We start from the raw sequence: 21,443 nt of genomic DNA, 5'->3' as shown, positions 1-21,443 counted from the left end.
GTGCATGCTCCAGCCCCTGACCAGAGTCTAGTGATGGTTCCGGCTTTGAAAGTTCTCATCCAAGAAGAGGACTTGGGAATGGGGCATAGGCCGAGGCTGAGTCGTCGCCTTCATCCCATGGAGGGGGAAGGCCCTCCAGCGGCTCACAGGTGGCAGTGGGCCTCGTCCCTGTAAGGCTACGAGCAATATCCCTCCCAGCTCTTAAGACACAAACTTGCAGTTGATTTAACTGACATTATCCTATAATAATTCAGGAATTTCGGAGAAGGGGAGGAGCTCCCGCAGTGTAGCTGACGCAATGTTGAAGTGACCACTCTCGAAAGGGACCCTTTTATTCCATGAATTTGCACTTTACTCTTTGAAACTTTTTGAGTGATTTTGTTGTATCAAGTTCCAAAAAAATTTTTTTTGGATACTCCAGGTTGAGGGCATATATCAACTCCATCAATAGAATGCATGAAGTGGTTCTGTTTACACATCCATTTAGGTCTTTGATGCCTTCTATAACTATTTACACATCTGCTGGGTCCTCCTTGGCTGTGGGATTTTGCCAGTGCCAGTTCCAAAGGTACAATCCCTTCAAGTAAATCATGCAAAAGATCTGGTGGATAGTATAATTTGACAAGAAAGTAACTCATAACTGTCTTAATTTATTCCATTATTTCTCTTGTGGCCAATGAGCCAATGCTCGTCTATTCTATAATACTGTGTCTTGAATGTGTCCATAGCTTACAAGTTCAAACAATAATGGGAGAATTGGAACATACTGGAAGGTTCTTTTCTTGCTTCTATCAACTATGTGCTCAACTGGCTTAGTCAGTAAATGAATTATAAATTTATAAATGGTTCTCTCCTATAATTTGTGCTTAAGGGCCCATCCATCCCCAAAGCAGCACAGAATGGGTTTAGCTTGCAAAGGTCTTCCAACGGTTCTGAAATCATAGAATCTTCAAAATTATTGCCACGCTTCCTCGATGTGCTCAGTATAATGTTTTTAATGAGCTAGATGCAGATGATGTAAGGAAATTAAGTTCATCTATTATTAAAAAAATGCTAATAAAATGATCTTCCAATAATCAGTAGAAGATAAATAAAAGAATCAGCAAAAAAAAATTTCAAGTATAAATTTGATTCACTAAATACCAGACAGTTAAGAAAAATGTTCAAAATAATTAAATTTTCAGTGAAGACAATAAGTTAACACACAGAAATAATTTATACTTGCTGAAATCCACAGAAGGCTCTGCAGGTGTCATAATAATTTCATAATTATTTTTCAAATAAAAATTCAGTATTCAAGTGATAATATTATTATTAGGATATAATGAACTAATATTTATATTCAGTTCACGTAAATCTCTGAAAAGAGGGTGTGCCTTAAGAAACCTTGTTTTATGTACAAATAATTTTGCAAGAAATAATACAAAGTTCTCTTTTGTAGTTGTAAATATGTAATATGTGGAATTTTAATTGAATCGACACACTATATGACAGAGAGCCATATATGGTCCACGGTTCTCAAATGCTTTTCTAATTGGACTGTGTAGTTACAGTTATGAATATGCACCTACTGTTGTGGCAAATTCAATGTCCCTTCAGTTCTGGTCTCAAAGAACAGTCGAATTTCAAGTCCGAGGCATTTTAACTTTATTGACAAGCAACAAGCGAGATGCCAGCTGTACATCTGAATCTGTCTCTGGCCAGGGCAACATTTTACATTTACACTTCATTTTACATGTTTTGACAGGTGTTGGTAGAGAACATGTAAACTCTCAATGAGCTTAAGCCCTTGCTCAAGCTATATGTTTTGCCGCTTCAATCTAAAGATCCAAGGGTTCATAAGAGAGACTCATTAGGGAGATTTTCTCCTGCTTTATCAAGCCAGAATACCTGTTTGACAGTAAGGGGAGTAATCTGTCTTGGCTGAAGATGAAATTGCTCAACTTTAAGTCAAAAAAGTCCTATCTGTCCAAACCATTTGTTGGCTTTGAGGCCTCAGCCATTTTGGACTAATTTGGGAGGAACCACCCTGTGACCAAAACTTGAATGAAGGTAATCCAGGCCTACGTTAGCTGTGATCTTCAAGTGAAACTGCCACTTGACAGTTCATCTCTCAGGACATTGTCATGCTCGGATCTAGATGCACGGGGAAGTCGTCAACTTAGTGACAAAGAAAGAGCTGATTTTCAACAAGAAACACACAGGTTTTGAAACGGTTGCAAAGACACATATCACCTGTTTGATATGTTTGGAATTGTTATTTATTAACTTATTTTTCACATCCTAGATAGTGAAAAATGCAAATTCTTGGTGGAATATTGTGAGGATGACTGAGAGGTAACCAGTACTTTGCAAGCTTGCACTATCAGCACTCTGCCCTTTTTATGGGCAACAGGAATCAGCATTCAGTGTAATGTCCAACATCATGCAAACTAAATCTGCCAACCTCAGAGTAGAGATATATGAATCCTATCAAGCAGTGAAATTTAACCTGAAGGCCATTCAGGTGTCAGCTATTCAGTACTACTCTACCAAGGAGAGTCCAGTTAACATCTAGCTTTGCAGAAATGTAAAACTCTCGGCCTTCCTTCCTTCTTTTTTGTCCTTGGTTGATCACATGCCTGCTTAACACTTAAGTACACTGGCACTGCAATCTAATGACCTTCCTCATAATTGTCACATTTAGTTCCCTTTCAGTCGGTCACGTTCGACGTACGTCAGTAGTGACCGACGAATTGGGATATCGCCAGAGAGCCCTATCAGCTTCGAGTGAACTAAAACAAGCCAATGGAATTGGCGTGCAATATTTGCATAATGCGCACCGCCTCTGTCAGGTGTATATAAATAGGAAGCAGATGCAATCGCACTCTGTCTTTCGCTTCGGAGCCAACCTATGTGTTCCTGCTATTAGACTGAGAGTGACTTCTCAAGCCTTTGAAGAGCTTTCGTTCTACAGTGCTGGCATTAAGGCACCGTACAGCGAGGCCGCGAGCTTCCCAGAGTGAGCTTTCCGAGCTGTTATACAGCTCTCAACTGCTGTTTTCACAGCATTATTTGCCCCGTTTGGTTTGCGATTTGGGCCGGTTCCTCTGTGTATGTGACTCAGGGAGTGAAAAGTGTACCTGCAGTCACATTGCGGCTGTTCCCTGTGTGCTTCGGCACAAAGAACAAGAGCTTCTAAAAGAGCTTCACAGACAGACACTGTGTCTTCTTCAAGACGTCATTCTGTCTGTGCGTTCTGGAGGCGGTCGTTTCCTATCCTCACTGATGGCCACAATCACTCTCTCTCATGTCTGCTTAGCGTGCTGAGACTGTGTTTGTGGGTGGTTCATATTCTCTTGTGAGAGCATGCCCACGTCGGCGCGCTGTTCGTCTCGCCTTTCTCGTAAGGGCTTGAGCACTCAACGTGCCATGGCAACCCAGCGCGTTGTGCAGCGCTCTAGATGCACAGTCGAGACTCGAGTGCCTTATTTGAGGTGGAGTCCCCTCACTTATTCCCCGATCTTTTTCAGAATCAGAAAAGTACTACTTTGGCGAATAAGCCCGGATGACCAGAGGATCACAGTGGGGCAATACCCGCCGAGCCATTCTCCGTGGGCCCCCCACTCCTCTAGTGCATCGCAAACATGTTGTGACTGTGTTCGTGGGTGGTTCATGTTTAGTAACAACATGGCCATGTCGGCGCCCAGTGCGCCGTGTGTTGTCCAGTTAGACGGCCACGTTCACTGTCCCATATGGCTGGTCGCATCTGGGTGGATTGCTGGTCCTTCTCATGGGGACTTAGCGTCTTAGTCAGCGCTGCAGCAGAGGATCAGTTGTTGACTGCTACATTGGAGAGAGGATTGTTGGGCTCTGGACATGAAGATGAGGCTGAGTGTCCCATGGTTGTGGTGTGCTCATGCTGAATCAGATTCAGACTTGACAACCATGCTTTCCCAAGCCCCTGGGGGCGTCGTGTGACGCGCACTCGCCTTGCCCCACCCCCTGTCTTAGCCCGGACAATGTCCACCAGGCAATGGCCCCGCCTCGCCACTCTCAGCCCCCTCTCACTTCGCCAGCAGGTCCCAGTGTGATGGTGCAGGCCACGCCCCATGTGCCGTCTCCCATTCACACTGCTACCTCGCAGAGTCTGACCCCACTCCAGGCCACTATGCCGTCCGAGTCAGGTCCCCATACTCTGCTTCGTTGCCCCACCCCCGGTACGTCTGTGGTGCCATTGGTCCCACTGGCTCGGACACTAAGGTGTCACTGGACAACGCACCTGTTCTCCGGGCGGAGATTGCTGTCCTCCTGGCGAAGGATGCAATCGAGCCGGTCCCTCCAGCCGATATGAAGTCAGGGTTCTCCAGCCCCTACTTCATTGTACCCTAGAAGGGCGGTGGGCTACGGCCAATCCTGGATCTGCGTGTCCTGAATCGGTCCCTTCTCAGGCTGCCATTCAAGATACTTATGCAGAGGCGCATTTTCGAATGTATCCGTCCCCAGGATTGGTTTGCAGCGATCGACCTGAAGGATGCGTACTTTCATGTCTCGATTCTGTCTCGCCACAGACCCCTTCTTCGGTTTGCATTCGAGGGTCGAGCATATCAGTACAAGTCCTGCCCTCCGGGCTGGCCCTGTCGCCCCGCGTCTTTACGAAGGATGCGGAGGCGGCCATTGTTCCGCTCAAGGAACAGGGCGTTTGCATCCTCAACTACCTCGACGACTAGCTCATCCTGGCCAGCTCGTGAGAGCAGTTGTGCGAACACAGGGACATGGTGTTAGCTCACCTCAGCCGGTTGGGTCTTTGGGTCAACTGGGACAAGAGCAAACTCGCCCCCGGGAAGGGGATCTCTTATCTCGGTATGGAACTGGACTTGGTCGCCTGGACAGCACTCCTCACTGAGGAGCGCGTTCAGTCGGTGTTGAACTGCCTGAGTTCGCTCAAGCGCAGGACAGCGGTCCCACTGAAACACTTTCAGAGGCTCCTGAGGTATATGGCATCCGCGGCTATCCCGAGATGGGCCTGGCAGCGCGGTACGTTCCATGTCCCCGTGACACCGAACTGCCGTCGCACTCTCACCAAGTGGTCAGACCCTTCGTTCCTGTGGGCTGAGTGCCCCTCGAACAAGTGTCCAGGCATGCTGTGGTCCTCACAGATGCCTCTGCCACCGGGTGGGGGGCCACGTACAGCAGTGCGGCATGCAGTGCGGGTCTGTGGACGGGGCCTCAATTGCATTTGCATATCAATTGCCTCGAGTTGCTAGCAGTACGTCTTGCACTGGGCCCTCAAGGAGCTGTTGTCAATCGTGCAGCCGACGAGCTCTCATGGCAGCCTCCGCTTGCGGGCGAATGGAGATTCCATCCCCAGGCAGTCCAGCTGATTTGGCAGCACTTCGGCGAGGCCAAGATAGATCTGTTCGCCTTCCCGGAGACTGCCCACTGCCAGTGGTTCTATTCCCTGACTGGCGGCACGCTCAGCACGGATGCCCTGGCACACAGCTGGCCCCGGGGCCTACGCAGATATGTGTTTTCCCCCAGTGAGCCTTCTCGCACAACTCCTGTGCAAGGTCAGGGAGGACGAGGAGCAGGTCTTGCCAGTGGCTCCGTTTTGGCCCACTCAGACCTGGTTTTTCGGACCTGGTGCTCCTCACAACAGCCTGAGGAAGGACCTCCTGACTCAGAGACGGGGCACTCTGTGGCACCCGCGCCCGACATTTGGAACCACCACGTGTGGTCCCTTGACAGGATGCGGAGGTTCTGAGTGATCTCCCGCAAGCGGTCGTAGACACCCATCACTTCCGCTAGAGCTCCTTCCACGAGGAGCCTCTATGCATTGAAGTGGAACCTGTTCGTTGAATGGTGCTCCTCTCACCGAGAGGACCCCCGATCATGCTCAGTCAGATCTGTGTTTCCTTCCTGCAAGAGGGCTTGGAGCGAAGGCTGTCTCCCTCCACCCTCAAGGTGTATGTTGCCGCTATCGCTGCACATCACAATGCAGTTGATGGCAAGTCCTTGGGGAAGCACGATCTGATCGTCAGGTTCCTGAGGGGGGCGAGGAGACTTTGTTACTTACATCTCTCCAGGGTCATTCATTCGAACCTTTGAAATCAGTTGAGTTAAAAGTACTGTCCCTTAAGACCATCCTCCTGGTTGCATTGGCTTCGCTCAAGAGGGTAGGGGACCTGCATGCATTTTCGGTCGACGAATCGTGCCTGGAATTCGGGCCCGGTGACTCTCACGTCATCCTGAGACCCCGGCCCGGATATGTGCCCAAGGTTCCTACCACTCCCTTCAGAGATCAGGTAGTGAACCTGCAAGTGCTGCCTTCAGAGGAGGCAGACCCAGCCCTAGCTTTGCTCTGTCCCGTCCACGCTCTGCGTGTGTACGTGGACTGAACGCGAAGCTTCATGACCTCAGATCAGCTCTTTGTCTGTTACAGAGGCCAGCAGAAGGGAAAGGCTGTCTCCAAGCAGAGGATGGCCCAATGAATAGTGGATGCCATCACCCTGGTGTACGAATCTCAGGGCGTGCTTTGCCCGCTCGGGTTGAGAGCCCACTCCACCAGAGGAGTGGCCTCTTCCTGATCACTGGCGCACGGCGCCTCGCTGATAGATATCTGTAGAGCTGCGGGCTGGGCGACACCTAACCCTCGTATGTAACCCTCATTTTATAGCCTTTGTGTAGAGCCGGTATCTTCCTGTGTACTCGCTTCCTCCAGCCAGTAGACGCGTTGAACCCGCTCTAAGTGTTGGCTTGCAATGCCACTCCCGCCCCCTGGGCCGGATGCGTGCATCCTTGACTCCAGTCGAGTTCCCTGCTTGGCGAACCCTGTTGAGTTCCTCCGCCTCCCCCTTCGGCTCGGACATTGCGGAGTGTCTGATGCCAGGCCAACGTCCGTCTCCGGCGTTGACGTTGGCTGGGTTCCATGTCGCGACTCATCTACATGAGCGGTCCCATATGTGTATTTGTCCATGGTCAACTCCCTACGATGAGCCAGTGTCTTTCCCTTAGCAGAGCCAGCTCTGCTGTCACCTGTCAGATGAGTCTCCCCCTACCCAGGTGGAACCATCCCAGGGACTCCATATGCAACTGCCCATGGCCAGTCCATATGTGTATTCTCCACGTAAATTCCTCCCCCGCAGGGTAGGTAGTGGTCTCCGCAGCGTCCCCTACGGGTTCGCTTCCCCAGTGTAGTCAGTTTACTTAGTGGGTATTTCGGAACAGCAGTAGACTCTCTCGGCGTAAGCTCGCCCCCTTCCCCGTCCCATTGGTGCGCCGGGTGGCTAGAGCTTGCCCTGGGCACTGGAAGGGGTTTTGTAATTGTGGCGCTTTATTTGGGATCCCAATTCGTCGGTCACTACTAACGTGCGTCGAACGTGACCGACTGAAAGGGAACGTCTCGGTTACGTATGTAATCCTCGTTCCCTGAAGGAGGGAACGGAGACGTATGTCCCGTCACCACAGTTTCTGTACCCTCGCTGTAGTGCACCAGTTGTCTCCTCAGCGAAAAACAGTGCGATTGCATCTGTTTCCTATTTATATACACCTGACGGAGGCAGTGCGCATTATGCAATTCATCGGTCACTACTGACGTACGTCTCCGTTCCCTCCTTCAGGGAACGAGGGTTACATACGTAACCGAGACGTTTTAGTTTCATTTTCATTGACTTTTATTATGTTCTCTGTGATGCTGTTTGCATGTTATTCATTATCGTCATGGTTATTCATTATGTTCCTAATTAGAGCACACCTGTTTGTATTTGAGTTCATCATCTTGTGTATTTAATGCTGCCTTCACATGCTATGGTAAATTTTATAATTCCCACTTCTGAAGTCGTGATTACGAGCTCATCGCATTAAAGTTTCGAAATGGGAGGGTGTTCATGTGCAATTTTTACCTAAACTCGTATTTATGATAATTCCGAGAGCACGTGAAGGCAGCAATAGTTTCTTATGTTCAATATCTGGTATTGTTTGTGCCATGAACACTGTTTCGCTGTGTTTACACCCTTTTGGATTTAGCTTCATTTAATAAATCCTCTACTTTGCCAATCCTCGGACTTAACATAACCATTTTATTATTGTTTCATTTTATTTTTGTTTAAACCTTCAATTTAGAACCACATCTTCCTGAAAACACCTTTTCTGTTCAGGATTCTTTATTCTCACCTTGTTTGTAGTTCTTAGAAACATAATTACTTTTACTTAAATGAATGACACTGTCTTTGAAGTCACATGTGCATTTCTGCCTAGTCAGACAGTCACATGTTAAAACCACATCATCTGCAAAGAAGTACTGAAACTCAGTTTCAGTAAACACACACACACACACAGTTTGTTTTGCAATCTTAGTGAGGACATTCCGTAGGCATAATGGTTTTTATACTGTACAAACTGTACATTTTATCCCCCTACACTACCCCTACCCCTAAACGTACCCATCACAGAAAATATTCTGCACTTTTACATTTTTAATAAAACATTGTTTAGTATGTTTTTAAAGCTATTTTAAATATAAGGACTCATGAAATGTCCTCATATTTAATGTTTACATCGTAATATCAGTGTAATACCCATGTCATTATACAAATTTGTGTCCTCATAAATCATGAAAACAAGCACACACACACACACATGACTATGATAATTAACAGGAACTTATATTTTGTGTTTGTGCATTTATTCATTTTTAATAATCAATAATTTATTAACCCAGCTAACAATTTCTTTTTCAAACATTCTGTTTTGGTTATGTGAAAGGTAAAATGTCCAGTTTCCTTAATATTAGTTAAATATTTTTTAATGTTAGTATGATGTTCCTGAAACATTCTTTCGACTTCATTTTTTTATTAACTACTCAACACTCTTCACAGCAAAATCTTTAGTAGCAATGTTTCCATCCACATATTTTTATGCAAATTTTGAGGTATCTCTTAAAAAATTAATGGAAATGCCAAGATGCAGATGAAAATCTTAATATGCGCATAAATATGTATGTGCTCAATTAGGGCCGATACATTTTTCATCCAATAAGAAGACATAAACAACGATGGAAACACATTTACCAAATAAATCTCTTGATGCACAACAAAGAATTCCTTACTTTGCCTCAGCAGATATTGTGATTGGATAATTGGACTAATCAGCAGACCAATCGGATTGCACAGCATCTCAAATGTTATTGTAAAAACATTGAAAGTATCACTTTGGAAAAAGGTTTTTATTGTTAGGGGGATAGTGTTGGGGGATAGTGTTATGTCAATCACAGAGAATCCCACCAGCAAAAAGAATACAAGAGTTTATATAGGATAGGAGCATGACAAAGCATTCTACAATATGATTGGTACTTCATATGTCAAACCCTCATGTTACTAGATAAATCAAGATCTGCCCAAATCATGTGTTTATTAGTTTGTTGATTACTTGGTTATTTCAATAGTTGTCTAGCTGTCCCTAAGTTTCATTTTCCCTTTTCTTATATTTGGACATGATTCAGACACACACTAACTTGGGGACAATTTGAGGACATTTAGGTTTCAAGAGCATATAAATGTTATTCCTGCAAGGAAAAAGAAATGTTAGTTATGATTAATTTCACATTTTTCACAGCAGGTTAAATTTCACTGAAGATTCAGGATAAACTACAAATCCAGCATAGAGGGGTTCAGTGAATGTGGTGTTGAATGTGTGTAAGTGTGTGAGTGTGTCTGTGTTAGAGACACTGTAGAAGGACAGAGTGCCAGCCGACGAGTCCAGATACACTCCTAATATGTCAGAGGAGGGTGAAAGGGAAGGAATGTCAGTGTTCTTATTATTGTGCCAAAAAGAATAAAACTTATCACAAAAGAAAACACTCCAGGACTTCTCATTGCGTCCAAACCGACACTCACTGCCTTCTTTTCTGCAGATTTCTTTATATGTCACTGCTACATGACCCGAGCCAACCCAGGTGACCTCCCAGTAACAGCGTCCAGTCAGACTCTCTTGACACAGAACCTGCTCATGGTTCTCAAATCTCTCTTGATGATAAGGATATGGCTGATGCTTTTCCTCATAAGTTGCTTTTTTCCCTCCTTCAGACAGACTAAGTTGAGTGTTTGCTGTGTTTGGATCCAGTGTGAGGTCACAGGCATCTGAACACAGAAAGACAGATCAGAATATCAATGACATCATTAATGTAATGTGTTGTGTGGTCCTAGTAAACCTTACATTATGGGGACAAAATGTCCCCACAAAGATGCCAAATATCCGAAATCCAATTTGTATTTTAAAAATCATTATGTCTATGGAAAGTCCCCATAAAACATGGAAATCCAATGTGTGTGTGCCGGTGGGTGGACTTACATTTTCTCAGTCCTGGTCTGACCCTTATATGTCCTCCATGGTCCAAACTAAAGAGAGACAAATCACACACAATATCAAATGATGTTCAATACACTGATCACTATGAAATTAAATGGTTTTACTATATTGTAAAATTGATATAATGGCACAATTAAGCCTTTAAAGCGTACAATCACAGCAGTGTGATCAGTCTTGGCTTTTCCCTGTGTACCTAAAACCGTCAGCAGGTAAAATATACCCACGCACCCAACTACCATTTTGATACGGGTAAGAAAATGTATAATGTCACTGTATTGTGCCAATTACTGGATTACTGTTTTGGATTTGTATGCTGTCTGGACTGCCACTATTGTTATTGACCCTTTGCTTGTTTTGTTTTTTGACAACGATTCCTGCTCTACATCTTATTTTGTTTGTGCTGTTGTGCTTAATAAATCTCCGCATGTGGATTCAAACACTCAACTGAGTCAGTCATTGTTACAGAATCACATATTAAGATGTTATTTACTAAAATACTCTAAATAGACTAATAATTCACTGCACTGCATAAGAATGATGCAATGACAAATTCAAGCATAGTTTCACCTTATTATTAATTTTATAAGAGAAAGAGTATAATAATGAGTATAATATATAAGAGTATAATTTGAATAAGAGAACACCACCAAAAAACTTGGGGTAATTATTAAATATTGTTTTATTCATTACATCATAGATTGGAAATATTTGTTAGGAAACAGGCAGGCTAGAATAAATAGCACTAATCACTCATGGCATTTAGTGCCTCTAATATATGTTTGGCATCCATAAAATCACCTTCTTTTATCCATTGTGACTAAAACTGATTTCCACAATCTCAGTGGGTGAAAGGCTTGCCTAGTAACATAGAATGTTAAAACATAAAAGGCGCAAAAATGATAGCACAAATTCTTGACAAAAGATCTCTCTTTTGTTGGGTTTAGAATACATGATATCAGCCCGATTTTGGTACGATCTGTCCTGTATATTGTCATAGTTGATGAAAACCAACTGTTTTACTCATGGAGACCAAAAAATGTCCCCACAAGGATAAGGATTTTGGATATTGCTATCTTTATGGGGATATTTTGTGTCCATAACGTAGGGTATACCTGAACCATACGCAGATATAGAAAGAGGTAAATAATGACACTATTATTATCAATAGAGCTGGTTAACAACTGAATTTATATTTGTTTCATAATTTAAAACTTTGCAACATTAACATGTTATTTTCCTGTTTATTACTGTGAAGCTGCTTTGAAACAGTCTGTATTGTATAATCTGCTATATAAATTAAGGTGACTTGACATGTGCTATATTTAAAGGGTTAGTTCACCCAAAAATGAAAATTCTGTCATTTATTACTTACCCTCATGCTGTTCCACACCCGTAAGACCTTCGTTAATCTTCGGAACACAAATTAAGATATTTTAGTTAAAATTTCAACAGAAATTAAATCCGATGGCTCAGTGAGGCCTCCATAGGGAGCAATGACACTTCCTCTCTCAAGATCCATAAAGGTACTAAAAACATATTTAAATCGGTTCATGTGAGTACAGTGGTTCAATATTAATATTATAAAGTGATGAGAATATTTTTGGAGCGCCGAAAAAAACAAAATAACGACTTATTTAGTGATGACCGATTTCAAAACACTGCTTCATGAAGCATCGGAGCACAAATGAATCAGTGTGTCGAATCATGATTCAAATCGCGTGTCAAACTGCCAACGGCTGAAATCACATGACTTTGGCGCTCCGAACAGCAGATTCGATACACTGATTCATTTGTGCTCCGATGCTTCCTGAAGCATTGTTTTGAAATCGGCCATCACTATATAAGTCTTTTTTTTTTTTTTGGCGCATTAAAAATATTCTCGTCACTTTATCATATTAATATTTAACCACTGTACTCACATGAACCGATTTAAAAATGTTTTTAGTACATTAATGGATCTTGACAGAGGAAGTGTCATTGCTCCCTATGGAGGCCACATGGAGCCATCGAATTTCAGCTAAAATATCTTAATTTGTGTATTTTTGGATGAACTAACCCTTTAATAAATAATTTACTTAGGCATTTAATTTAAGTAGGCATGATTTACAGTTTGTTTAACCTTTTGTTTTAATCACCTGAGATGAACAGTATTAGCAATCTACTGTAAAACCAAATAACGCTCTTACTGCTACACATACTCAAGTATCTTCAGTTTGTAGTTTGGGTCCTTCAGTTTATTGTTTAGTAGCTGGATTCCTAATTGTCCTGGATGATTGTAGCTCAGATCCAGCTCTCTCAGGTGTAAGGGGTTTGAACTCAGAGCTGAAGACATATAGCCACAGCCGTCCTCTGTCACCATACAGCCAGACAACCTACAGATACACAGTCAGATCATCTACAGACACATTAACATTATGACCGTCTGACATTGTCTCTTATTTGTTCTTAATACCTCAGTATCTCCAGCTGACAGTTTGCACTTTTCAGCCCATCAGAGAGCAACTTAACTCCTGAGTCCTGCAGGTCATTGTTACTCAGGTCCAGCTCTCTCAAGACACAGTTTGATGATTGTAGAGCTGATGACACAATTTCAAAGGACTGACCAGAGAGATTACAGCCAGCTAGACTGAAAATTAGTAAAACACTTGAGAATTAAATTCTTAACCTCATTCTACAATGGGTATTTCAATAATATAATTTATATTCCATTCTGAAAATAAATGGTACTCAAAATGTATTACTTGGCATGACAGAAGAAACTAAGTCTATCCATAAAGAATCCTGATGAAAGACATGATTAATCACTCACAGGGCTTTTCTGCAGTTGATCACAGCTGGTATCAGTCTTCTTCTACCCTCATCTAATGTGTTGTATTTCTTGGGGTCCAGCTCATCCAGCACCTCCTCTGACATCTGAAGCATGTAGGCAATTGTTGAACAGTGAGCAGGAGACAGTTTTTTCTCTGAGTGTTTGTCTGATTTCACAAACTCCTGAATCTCTCTGGACAGACCCTGATCTTTAATTTGCAGCAGACAGAGGAACAGATTGATGGATCTTTCAGTGGAGAGTCCTTGTCCATCTCTGATCTTCTCTTTAATGTACTGTGCGGTTTTCCTGATGCTCTCTGAGCTGTTTTCTGTGTGTGTTAGTAGATCCTGTAAGAGTCTCTGATTGGACTCCAGTGAGATGCCCAGCAGGAACCGCAGAAACAGATCCAGGTGTCCATTCTCACTCTCAATGGTTTTATCTACTGCACCTTTATGCAGATTATGCATTGCATCAAAAACCTTAAGGGTCTCCACAGTGCTGCTTAAATAGTAGTAAAACACATGGTAAGCAGCTAAAAACTCCTGGATGCTTAAATGAATAAAACTATAGACTTTTCTCTGATTTATCAGAGATTCCTCCTTAAAGATCTCAGTGCAAATCTCAGAATACACAGAGGCATCAGTGACATCTATGCCACTCTCTCTCAGGTCTTCCTCATAGAACACTACATTGCCCTTCATCAGCTGTTTGAAAGCCAGTTCACCAAGTTTCACAATTACTTCTCTGTTGGACTGCAAAACTTTCTCTGGATCTCTCTCTTCGTACTTCTGATTCCTCATGTTGATCTGAATCAGCAGGAAGTGGATGTACATTTCAGTCAGAGTTTGGGGGATTTCTTCTCTCACATCTTCTTCCAGGAGCTTTTGAAGCACAGTGGCTGAGATCCAGCAGAAGATGGGTATTTGGCACATGATGCGGAGGCTTCTTGCTCTTCTGATGTGTGAGATGATTCTGCTGATTTGATGCTCGTCAGTGATTCTTTTCCTGAAGTATTCTTCTTTCTGAGGCTCATTGAATCCCTGAATTTCTGTCAGACGGTTGATGTATTTGGCAGGGATCTGATTGGCTGCTGCTGGTCTGGAGGTAATCCAGATGAGAGCAGAGGGAAGCAGCTCTCCTTTCATGAGGTTTGACATCAACACACCCACTGGTGAAGTCTCAGTCACATCAGAAACTTTCTGAGCGTCTGAAAACATCAGTGTGATTCTGCTTTCATCCAGACCATCAAAGATGAAGACAACTTTGCACTCCTCATAAAACTTTGAATCAGCATCTTGAAGTTCAGGATAAAAGTCCAGCAGAAGTCTGTATAGACTGTACTGATGGTCTCTAATCAAGTTCAGCTCTCGAAATGGAAGAACAAACATGAAATCTACATCCTGATTGGCTTTTCCCTCAGCCCAGTCTAGAACAAACTTCTGGACAGAGACGGTTTTTCCGATTCCTGCAATGCCTTTTGTAAGAACAGTCTTGATTTGGTCTTTCTCCTCACATCCTTGTTCAGGTGAGGCTTTAAAGATCTCATTGCAGTAGATTGAAGTGTCTTGTGTTCTGACTGTTTTCTCCATCTGTAAAACCTCATGTTCCTCATTCACTCTTTCTCTCTCTCCCTCTATGATGTAGAGCTGTGTGTAGATCCTGTTCAGGAGGGTTACATTCTCTTGGAGATTTTTTCCCTCAAATAATCTCTCATATTTGTTCTTCATGCTGATTTTGTGCTGGTCTTTGACTCTCTGCAGGTCTCCAGACTCCAGTGTATGTGACTGCAGGACTGCTTCAGTTTTATCCTGACTGATGTGGGTCTGATAGTGGGATATAGAGAGCGGCATAGAGCTAATCGGCTCATATGTCTCCTTTCTGTTGAAATTAAAAAGAAGAATGACAAAATGACAATGACAGTGATTTCAATAACCATTAGAACACAAAACAAGAAAAATATCAATTATAGGGTTTTAGATCATATGCAATGCGATTTTAGATTGTTAAAATCATTTAATAAACCTTTAAAAACCCTAATATAATATAGCAAACATACAGATTAGTGTAGAATAATCTTTATATTAAAAATTATATTAACATTTTTTTTTTGGTGTGTAATATTCTCATTGGTTAGTTTAGTCATGTGTCCTGTGTTCTCACTGGTTCATTGTTTGATTGTGTACAGGTGTTCTTTGTTAGTCATTAGTTTGTCTGTCTAATTAGCCTTCATGTTTCCATTGTTCCCTGTCTAGCTTTGTCTTTGTAACCACTGTTTGGTAAGTCCATGGGCCCTATTTTAATGATCTAAGTGCATGGTCTGAAGCGCATGTCACAGGTGTACTTAGGGCGTTTGTAAATCCACTTTTGCTAGTTAAACAACGCACAAAAATGATCACCGTGCCAGGAGCATTGGTCCAAAAGGGTTGTACCCAGTGTCTTAATGAGTCATGGGTGTGTTTTGGGGCATGATATGCATCTCATCTCCCATGCCCTTTAAAAGCTGCGCTTGCACTATGGTGGATTCGCTATTTACATGGCGGAATTTGCAACGCTTCTCCAGAGAGGAATCCTTTAAAAATGTTTGTGTGCTGCTGCGCATCTCTGTGTGTATAACAAGCAGAGTGTACACACGTTGTGCACCCACCTATAGGTGAATATTACTAACGTGCCCTTTAAATAAAAAAATTAATAAAAATACTGCGGCATTGACTTTAGACCAGTTTTTTTTTTTAAATGCTGCAATGTTAATGGCGCAATAATTTTCAGTTGCCTCAAAATAGCAATGCGCCAACAATCCACCTGAACACACCTCGTTTTTAGACCAGCACGACCATGGGCGAACATATGGCCACGAGTGCATTTGCTATTTAAACAACGTGGCACTGGACATGAAAATGATAACTGTGTCAGGCTGAAACTACCAAAAAAAACACTTGTGTCGCGCATAGCGTCGCATTGCCCAGGGTGAATGATTAGGCCCCATGTTTGTCAAGCTAAGTCAAGTCTGTTTTATGTTTGATCATGTTTTGGAAAAAAAAGCTGCACTTCAATCAACTTGTCTGCAGTGGATGTTCATTACATCCACTTAAGAGTGAGTGTAAGTAGGAGGGTGTTGAGCCTGTGGCAGATCTGTTAGCAAGTGTCAATGCCTTGAACTTAATGCAAGCAGCAAGTGTCACGCGGCAAATAAACAAGATCCAGTAGCGAATGCAAACACAGTATATTAGTTCCACAGCAGAACAGAAAAACAAGGCAAGCTGGTCAGATGTAGAAGTGCAACACGTAAAACAGGCTTTGGTGGCAAGGAGACTGCAACGGGCAGGAATCCGCTGTCAGACGAAAGGATAATCCAGAGACAATCGGAGGGCAAGATAATCCACACTCAAGCAGGAATCAAACACACAGGTACTGGAAACAAGAGAATATTGCTGGAAACAACAAAGACAAGCCATGGACACCAGAACAATCTGATAAAGAACACAGCAAACACAAGGCTACATATAGGGGCAGATAACAAGCCGCACCGGCGACAAGCCGCAGCCAGCTGATCAGCGCAGTCAGTCACTACAGTAACACCAATTGACAAACTGACACTGACAGCACAACAATAACAGACACACACACGCACAGACAGCAAGAATGAGTCGGTGAACCCATGAACTGTGACAGGTAGCCAGTGCAGAGAGATGAAGAGAGGTGTCACGTGGGGTATTTAGAGCTGATACTTCACAAACACATTCTGGGAACACCTGAGACTTGATCTTGTAAAATACATCTGAATACATCTTGTAAAAAGGGGCATAATAGGTCACCTTTAAAAGATAATTCTCAGATGTTTTACATGTCAATGCAAGTTGCTTTCAGTTAAAACAGCTCAAACATGCATTTTAGTCTAGGACTAGCCTAAGCCTTGTCTGTGAAACTCAGAGTTTATGTTACTTCACTGAGTCTCTTAAATCACTATTCATACAATATGTACTACAGTAAATTCGCAATTTCATGTTTTCAATTATACTAACAGGGGGTCAGAGGTCACTGGATCATCACTGAATTGAAATGGGTGGTCCATGGATGAGTTGCTCTTCACAGACACACAGCTTGGTTCTGGAGACTTTGATCTCTGTCTCCTGCGGACACTGATAAAAGACAAAAATGGCATTTTAGACCACTAGCTAAACTTTACATGTACATTAACTCATTGTTGACAGTGACTGTTCTTTAAGTCTTTTTAGATAAAAGTGTGTGCTAAAAAAAAAATAGTGTCTCACCTGGGGTCAGAGTTCACTGCATCACTGAATTCAAGGAGAAGATACATCATGGACTGATCAGTCTTCAGTGATGCACCATTTGTTTCAGGAGATGGAGAACTCATTTTAGAGTCAGTGTGCTCTTATTCTCATTTCCTAAAAATAGAAGTTGTTTTAGAGCTTTTATGTTTAAAAAGTTTTGTGTAGTATATAAAGATGCTGTAGTGTGAAAATGCTTTAACCCATAATAATATAATATAATAATATAATATAATTGTTACGGTTGCTGGTGCAGAGACGAGGCAGATACGGATTTCCACAGCAAACTAGTACACTTTAATAGACACAGGGCAGGAACACCAAACATACACGTTTAACACAGAGAACCGACGAGGAGTGAATGGAGTGAGTGCAATATAAAGGCAGTGCTGACAATAGAGTCCAGGTGCAGGTGATGAGTGATGATGAGGAGCTGACGAGGGAAGTGAGTGCAGGTGATGAAACAGGAGGATCATGGGAAATAGAGTCCAGGGAACAAGGGTTCTGTGACATTACCCCCCAGTAGGCGCGTCCTCGCGCCGTAGATGGAACAACCGGGAGGGGGGCGGGCGCCCTGGAGACCTCATGCCGGAGCAGGGGGAGGGGCAGACTGGAGTGGAGGTCTCCAGGGCGGGTTCAAAAGCCATGGCGGGTCAGGGGCCGAAGGCAGCCATGGCGGGTCAGGAGCCGAAGGCAGCCATGGCGGGTCAGGTGCAGCGGGCTGCCATGGCGGATCAGGAGCCGAAGGCAGCCATGGTGATTCAGGGACCGAAGGCAGCCATGGTGGGTCCAGAGCCTTTACCGAGGCCTTGATGCCGTCGAGCCCAGGAGGCGCTGAAGGACCGGCAGGAGATGGCGGAACCGACGGCTCCGCCGACCGAAGCGCAGCCAGGGCTCCAGAAGGCCGCAGTTGAAGACAGACGACATACAACAAAGTGAACACCAGGGGGAGTGAGGAAGCCAACTGGAACGGAGGGACGGAGCGGAGACGGAGGAGTGCAGTCCAGAAGTGAAGGCAGGCTGACGAGTGACCAAGGTGTGAACGGGGGCAGGATGGAGACTGGTGAGACTGGTGGGCTGATGGACCATGGTGGAGTCGAGGGAGGTTGGAGCCAGGGTGTAGGTAATCGCCCAGAGGTCCGAGGTGGAGATCTGGGCGAGGGGGCTTGAGGTGGAGGTGCAGTATAGACACAAATGGAAGGAGGTGGGAGAGGGAGGCAGGGAGGGTAAACAGTCTTAGGGCTGGAGACTTTTATAACAAAGTTCATCATAGGAGCGTGCTCGTGACGGGCTGAAGCGGCTGGCTCGGCGGCGGCTGGAGCGGCTGGCTCGGCGGTGGCTGGAGATACTGGCTCGGCGGCTGAGGCTGGAGATACTGGCTCGGAGAAAAAGTCAATAAGCCAGGCCGCATCATCTGGCGGCTCGCACAGGGATACAGCGGCAGGCTCGGAGAGGACTGGAGCGGGCTCTGGAGAGACTGGAGCGGGCTCTGGAGAGACTGGAGCGGGCTCTGGAGAGACTGGAGCGGCTTGCTTCCTCCTCCTCCGCTTTCTGGACCCAGCAGAGGAGTGTGGGTCCAGCATGGGACAGGCAGGAAGTTCGCTGGAGGGGTATGCGGAGGAAGACGGAGACTGACTGACTGGCCCGGCCAACCGTGTTTCTGGATGGACTGGAGACAAACACTCATCCTGAACCTTGTCAACGAGGAATTTGGAGCCATTTAAACACAAAATTAAATTGATAGTTTCGCTTAAGGAGAAACGATAATCAGGTTCATCTAAACGGATAGTGTCGTCATCCAGTCCATCCAGAAACAGGGAGATCAAACATGCTTCAGGCCAGTCAGACAAAAAAGCAAGCTCAATGAACTCCTCCACATACCTCTCCAGCGAACGACCCACCTGTAGGAGCCCGATGAGGCGATCACCAGCAGATAGAGTTGTTGTGTGAGGCATGGGAGAAGTTGGAGCCTGGGAGACCGAGAATCCCTCCATGTTGTGGAAATCCAGCAGTTTAAAGGTCGGTTCTTCTGTTGCGGTTGCTGGTGCAGAGACGAGGCAGATACGGATTTCCACAGCAAACTAGTACACTTTAATAGACACAGGGCAGGAACATCAAACATACACGTTTAACACAACAGAGAACCGACGAGGAGTGAATGGAGTGAGTGCAATATAAAGGCAGTGCTGACAATAGAGTCCAGGTGCAGGTGATGAGTGATGATGAGGAGCTGACGAGGGAAGTGAGTGCAGGTGATGAAACAGGAGGATCATGGGAAATAGAGTCCAGGGAACAAGGGTTCTGTGACAATAATGTAATATAATATAATATAATATAATATAATATAATATAGCAAACATGTAGTTCAATTAAGTATAATCTTTAGTTTAAAAAAAGAGTGTTTGAATGTTCTATTTAAAACCATCTCCTTTATTTTCATTAGGGATCAGGGGTCTATATTTCTGCCTTTTCTTGTTTTGTTTTTTTTTGTTTTTTTTGTTTTGTTTTGGGTTTTTTTGGTCTTCATAGACATATTTGCTTTTTTCTTAAAATTAAGACACATGTGACTGACCTCAATTTTGTATTTCTGCCCAGAGTCTAATTTCACATGACTATGACCAAAACTGCATCATCATCAGAGAGGAACTGAAACTTGTAATAGACACTGAAGGCACCAAAGAGGAAGATATTTCTCAGCCTTTATTTTCTAAGCTGCTTTTTAAATGTAATTATTAATTTTCAATATTTATACATTCATTGTAAAAGTATTATATAAAAATATATTAAAATGAACAGCACTAATATATATATAATTTTATAACCCTAATACAGGCTATAAAAAATTATAATACCAGTTACAGAGAAGAATAAAAAATAAATAAATAAAAAAAACTTTGCCAAAACTAAAAACTATTACAGCTAAAGTTCAGCACAATACAAATTAAAATAATTTCAAACAATATGTTTCTGTTATTGAGTTTTTTTTGTTATACTCTGGTACATTAATCTACACATTTCTTATGGTTGGTTCAGCTTTAAATGTTTTGCTACAGCAGTGTGTGAATGTGAAAACTGGTCTAAGCACAGTTTGAAATATTGTAATATAGTATTATAGCAATTATTTTGTAAAGGTATATCTGGAAAACCAGCACGTACACTTACTTTCACACGTTTGTGCAACATAAATCAACAAATTACCAAATCATATTTTTCATAAAATTATCACTGTATGTACAATAACCCAGCTGTACATTAAAAAGTGTCCTGGAAGAGAAATATCTTTAACTCACAATTATTTACCATCAAACTTTTCTCATTCTGTAAGAATCTAGAAATATTCATATATATGAGAACAATTACACGTCTTTTAGTCTCTAATTTTTAATAATGTTATATAAAGATCTGAAGAAATCTGAGAATATATCAAAATTAATTTAGCACAAAATATAATAATCCAAGTTTGAAATCTCATTAAGACCAATAATCTAAACAGCAGATCCTTTTATATGATTTATAAAGAATAAGTTCTGAACTTACCACAAAATATGTGCCTGTGATGTTTAAATACAGTCTCAAGTTTAAATCCTCAGATTAGAGTCTCTCGTTTTCTTCTTTCACTTTTGTTTTTGGCGTAAATTCTTGTAAGCTTTTTTTTTTCTTTTCCTCCAATGACACTGGGGGAAAACCACAACTTGACTTCACTGCAAAATCCTCAATTTTAAATTAACTGCTCAGAGTACATTAGGTCCCACTCTACAGAGTTAAAAGCCTGGTTCAGACATAATGTGGACATCAATAATTTTAGATCAGATTCCAAACTGATACAAAATTAATCCGATTTTGACTGGAACGTAGCCTAAGTAACACTGAAGCAGTGTTGAAGTTAATTAGAAAAAGTGATTAAGTAATGATTAAGCATTCAGCGTCTCAACTCAGACAGTGAGACCATCAGTGTTCCAGTCAAAACACTGCCACATCCTCCTTTCAATGCACCTGCAAAGAGA

General features: G+C 43.0%; 1 protein-coding gene across 1 annotated transcript; it reads right to left on the bottom strand.

The window, feature by feature from the left end:
* Positions 1–8,638: 8,638 nt before the first annotated feature.
* LOC125245785 (NLR family CARD domain-containing protein 3-like) lies at positions 8,639–21,050 on the bottom strand. The gene is made up of 8 exons (XM_048156532.1): positions 20,977–21,050; positions 17,422–17,556; positions 17,173–17,289; positions 13,154–15,031; positions 12,797–12,970; positions 12,543–12,716; positions 10,327–10,373; positions 8,639–10,115 (listed from the first exon to the last, which is right to left on the bottom strand). The coding sequence occupies exons 2-8, from the start codon at positions 17,523–17,525 to the stop codon at positions 9,586–9,588; spliced, it is 3,024 nt and encodes a 1,007-aa protein (XP_048012489.1). The 5' UTR covers positions 17,526–17,556; positions 20,977–21,050; the 3' UTR covers positions 8,639–9,585.
* Positions 21,051–21,443: the final 393 nt, after the last annotated feature.

The sequence above is a fragment of the Megalobrama amblycephala genome, linkage group LG14, assembly GCF_018812025.1.
Source record: "Megalobrama amblycephala isolate DHTTF-2021 linkage group LG14, ASM1881202v1, whole genome shotgun sequence".
Lineage (NCBI taxonomy): Eukaryota > Metazoa > Chordata > Actinopteri > Cypriniformes > Xenocyprididae > Megalobrama > Megalobrama amblycephala.
This window is presented reverse-complemented; position numbering and strand designations above follow the sequence as displayed.

Bases quoted from the DNA above. Each gene is read 5' to 3' on its own strand.
- LOC125245785 (XM_048156532.1), bottom strand. From the start codon at position 17,525: ATGAGTTCTCCATCTCCTGAAACAAATGGTGCATCACTGAAGACTGAT. The intron at 17,290-17,421 runs GTGAGACACTAT...GTCTTTTATCAG, and splicing joins GCAGTGAACTCTGACCCCAG to TGTCCGCAGGAGACAGAGAT. The intron at 12,971-13,153 runs GTGAGTGATTAA...ACTAATTTTCAG, and splicing joins ATCAACTGCAGAAAAGCCCT to TCTAGCTGGCTGTAATCTCT.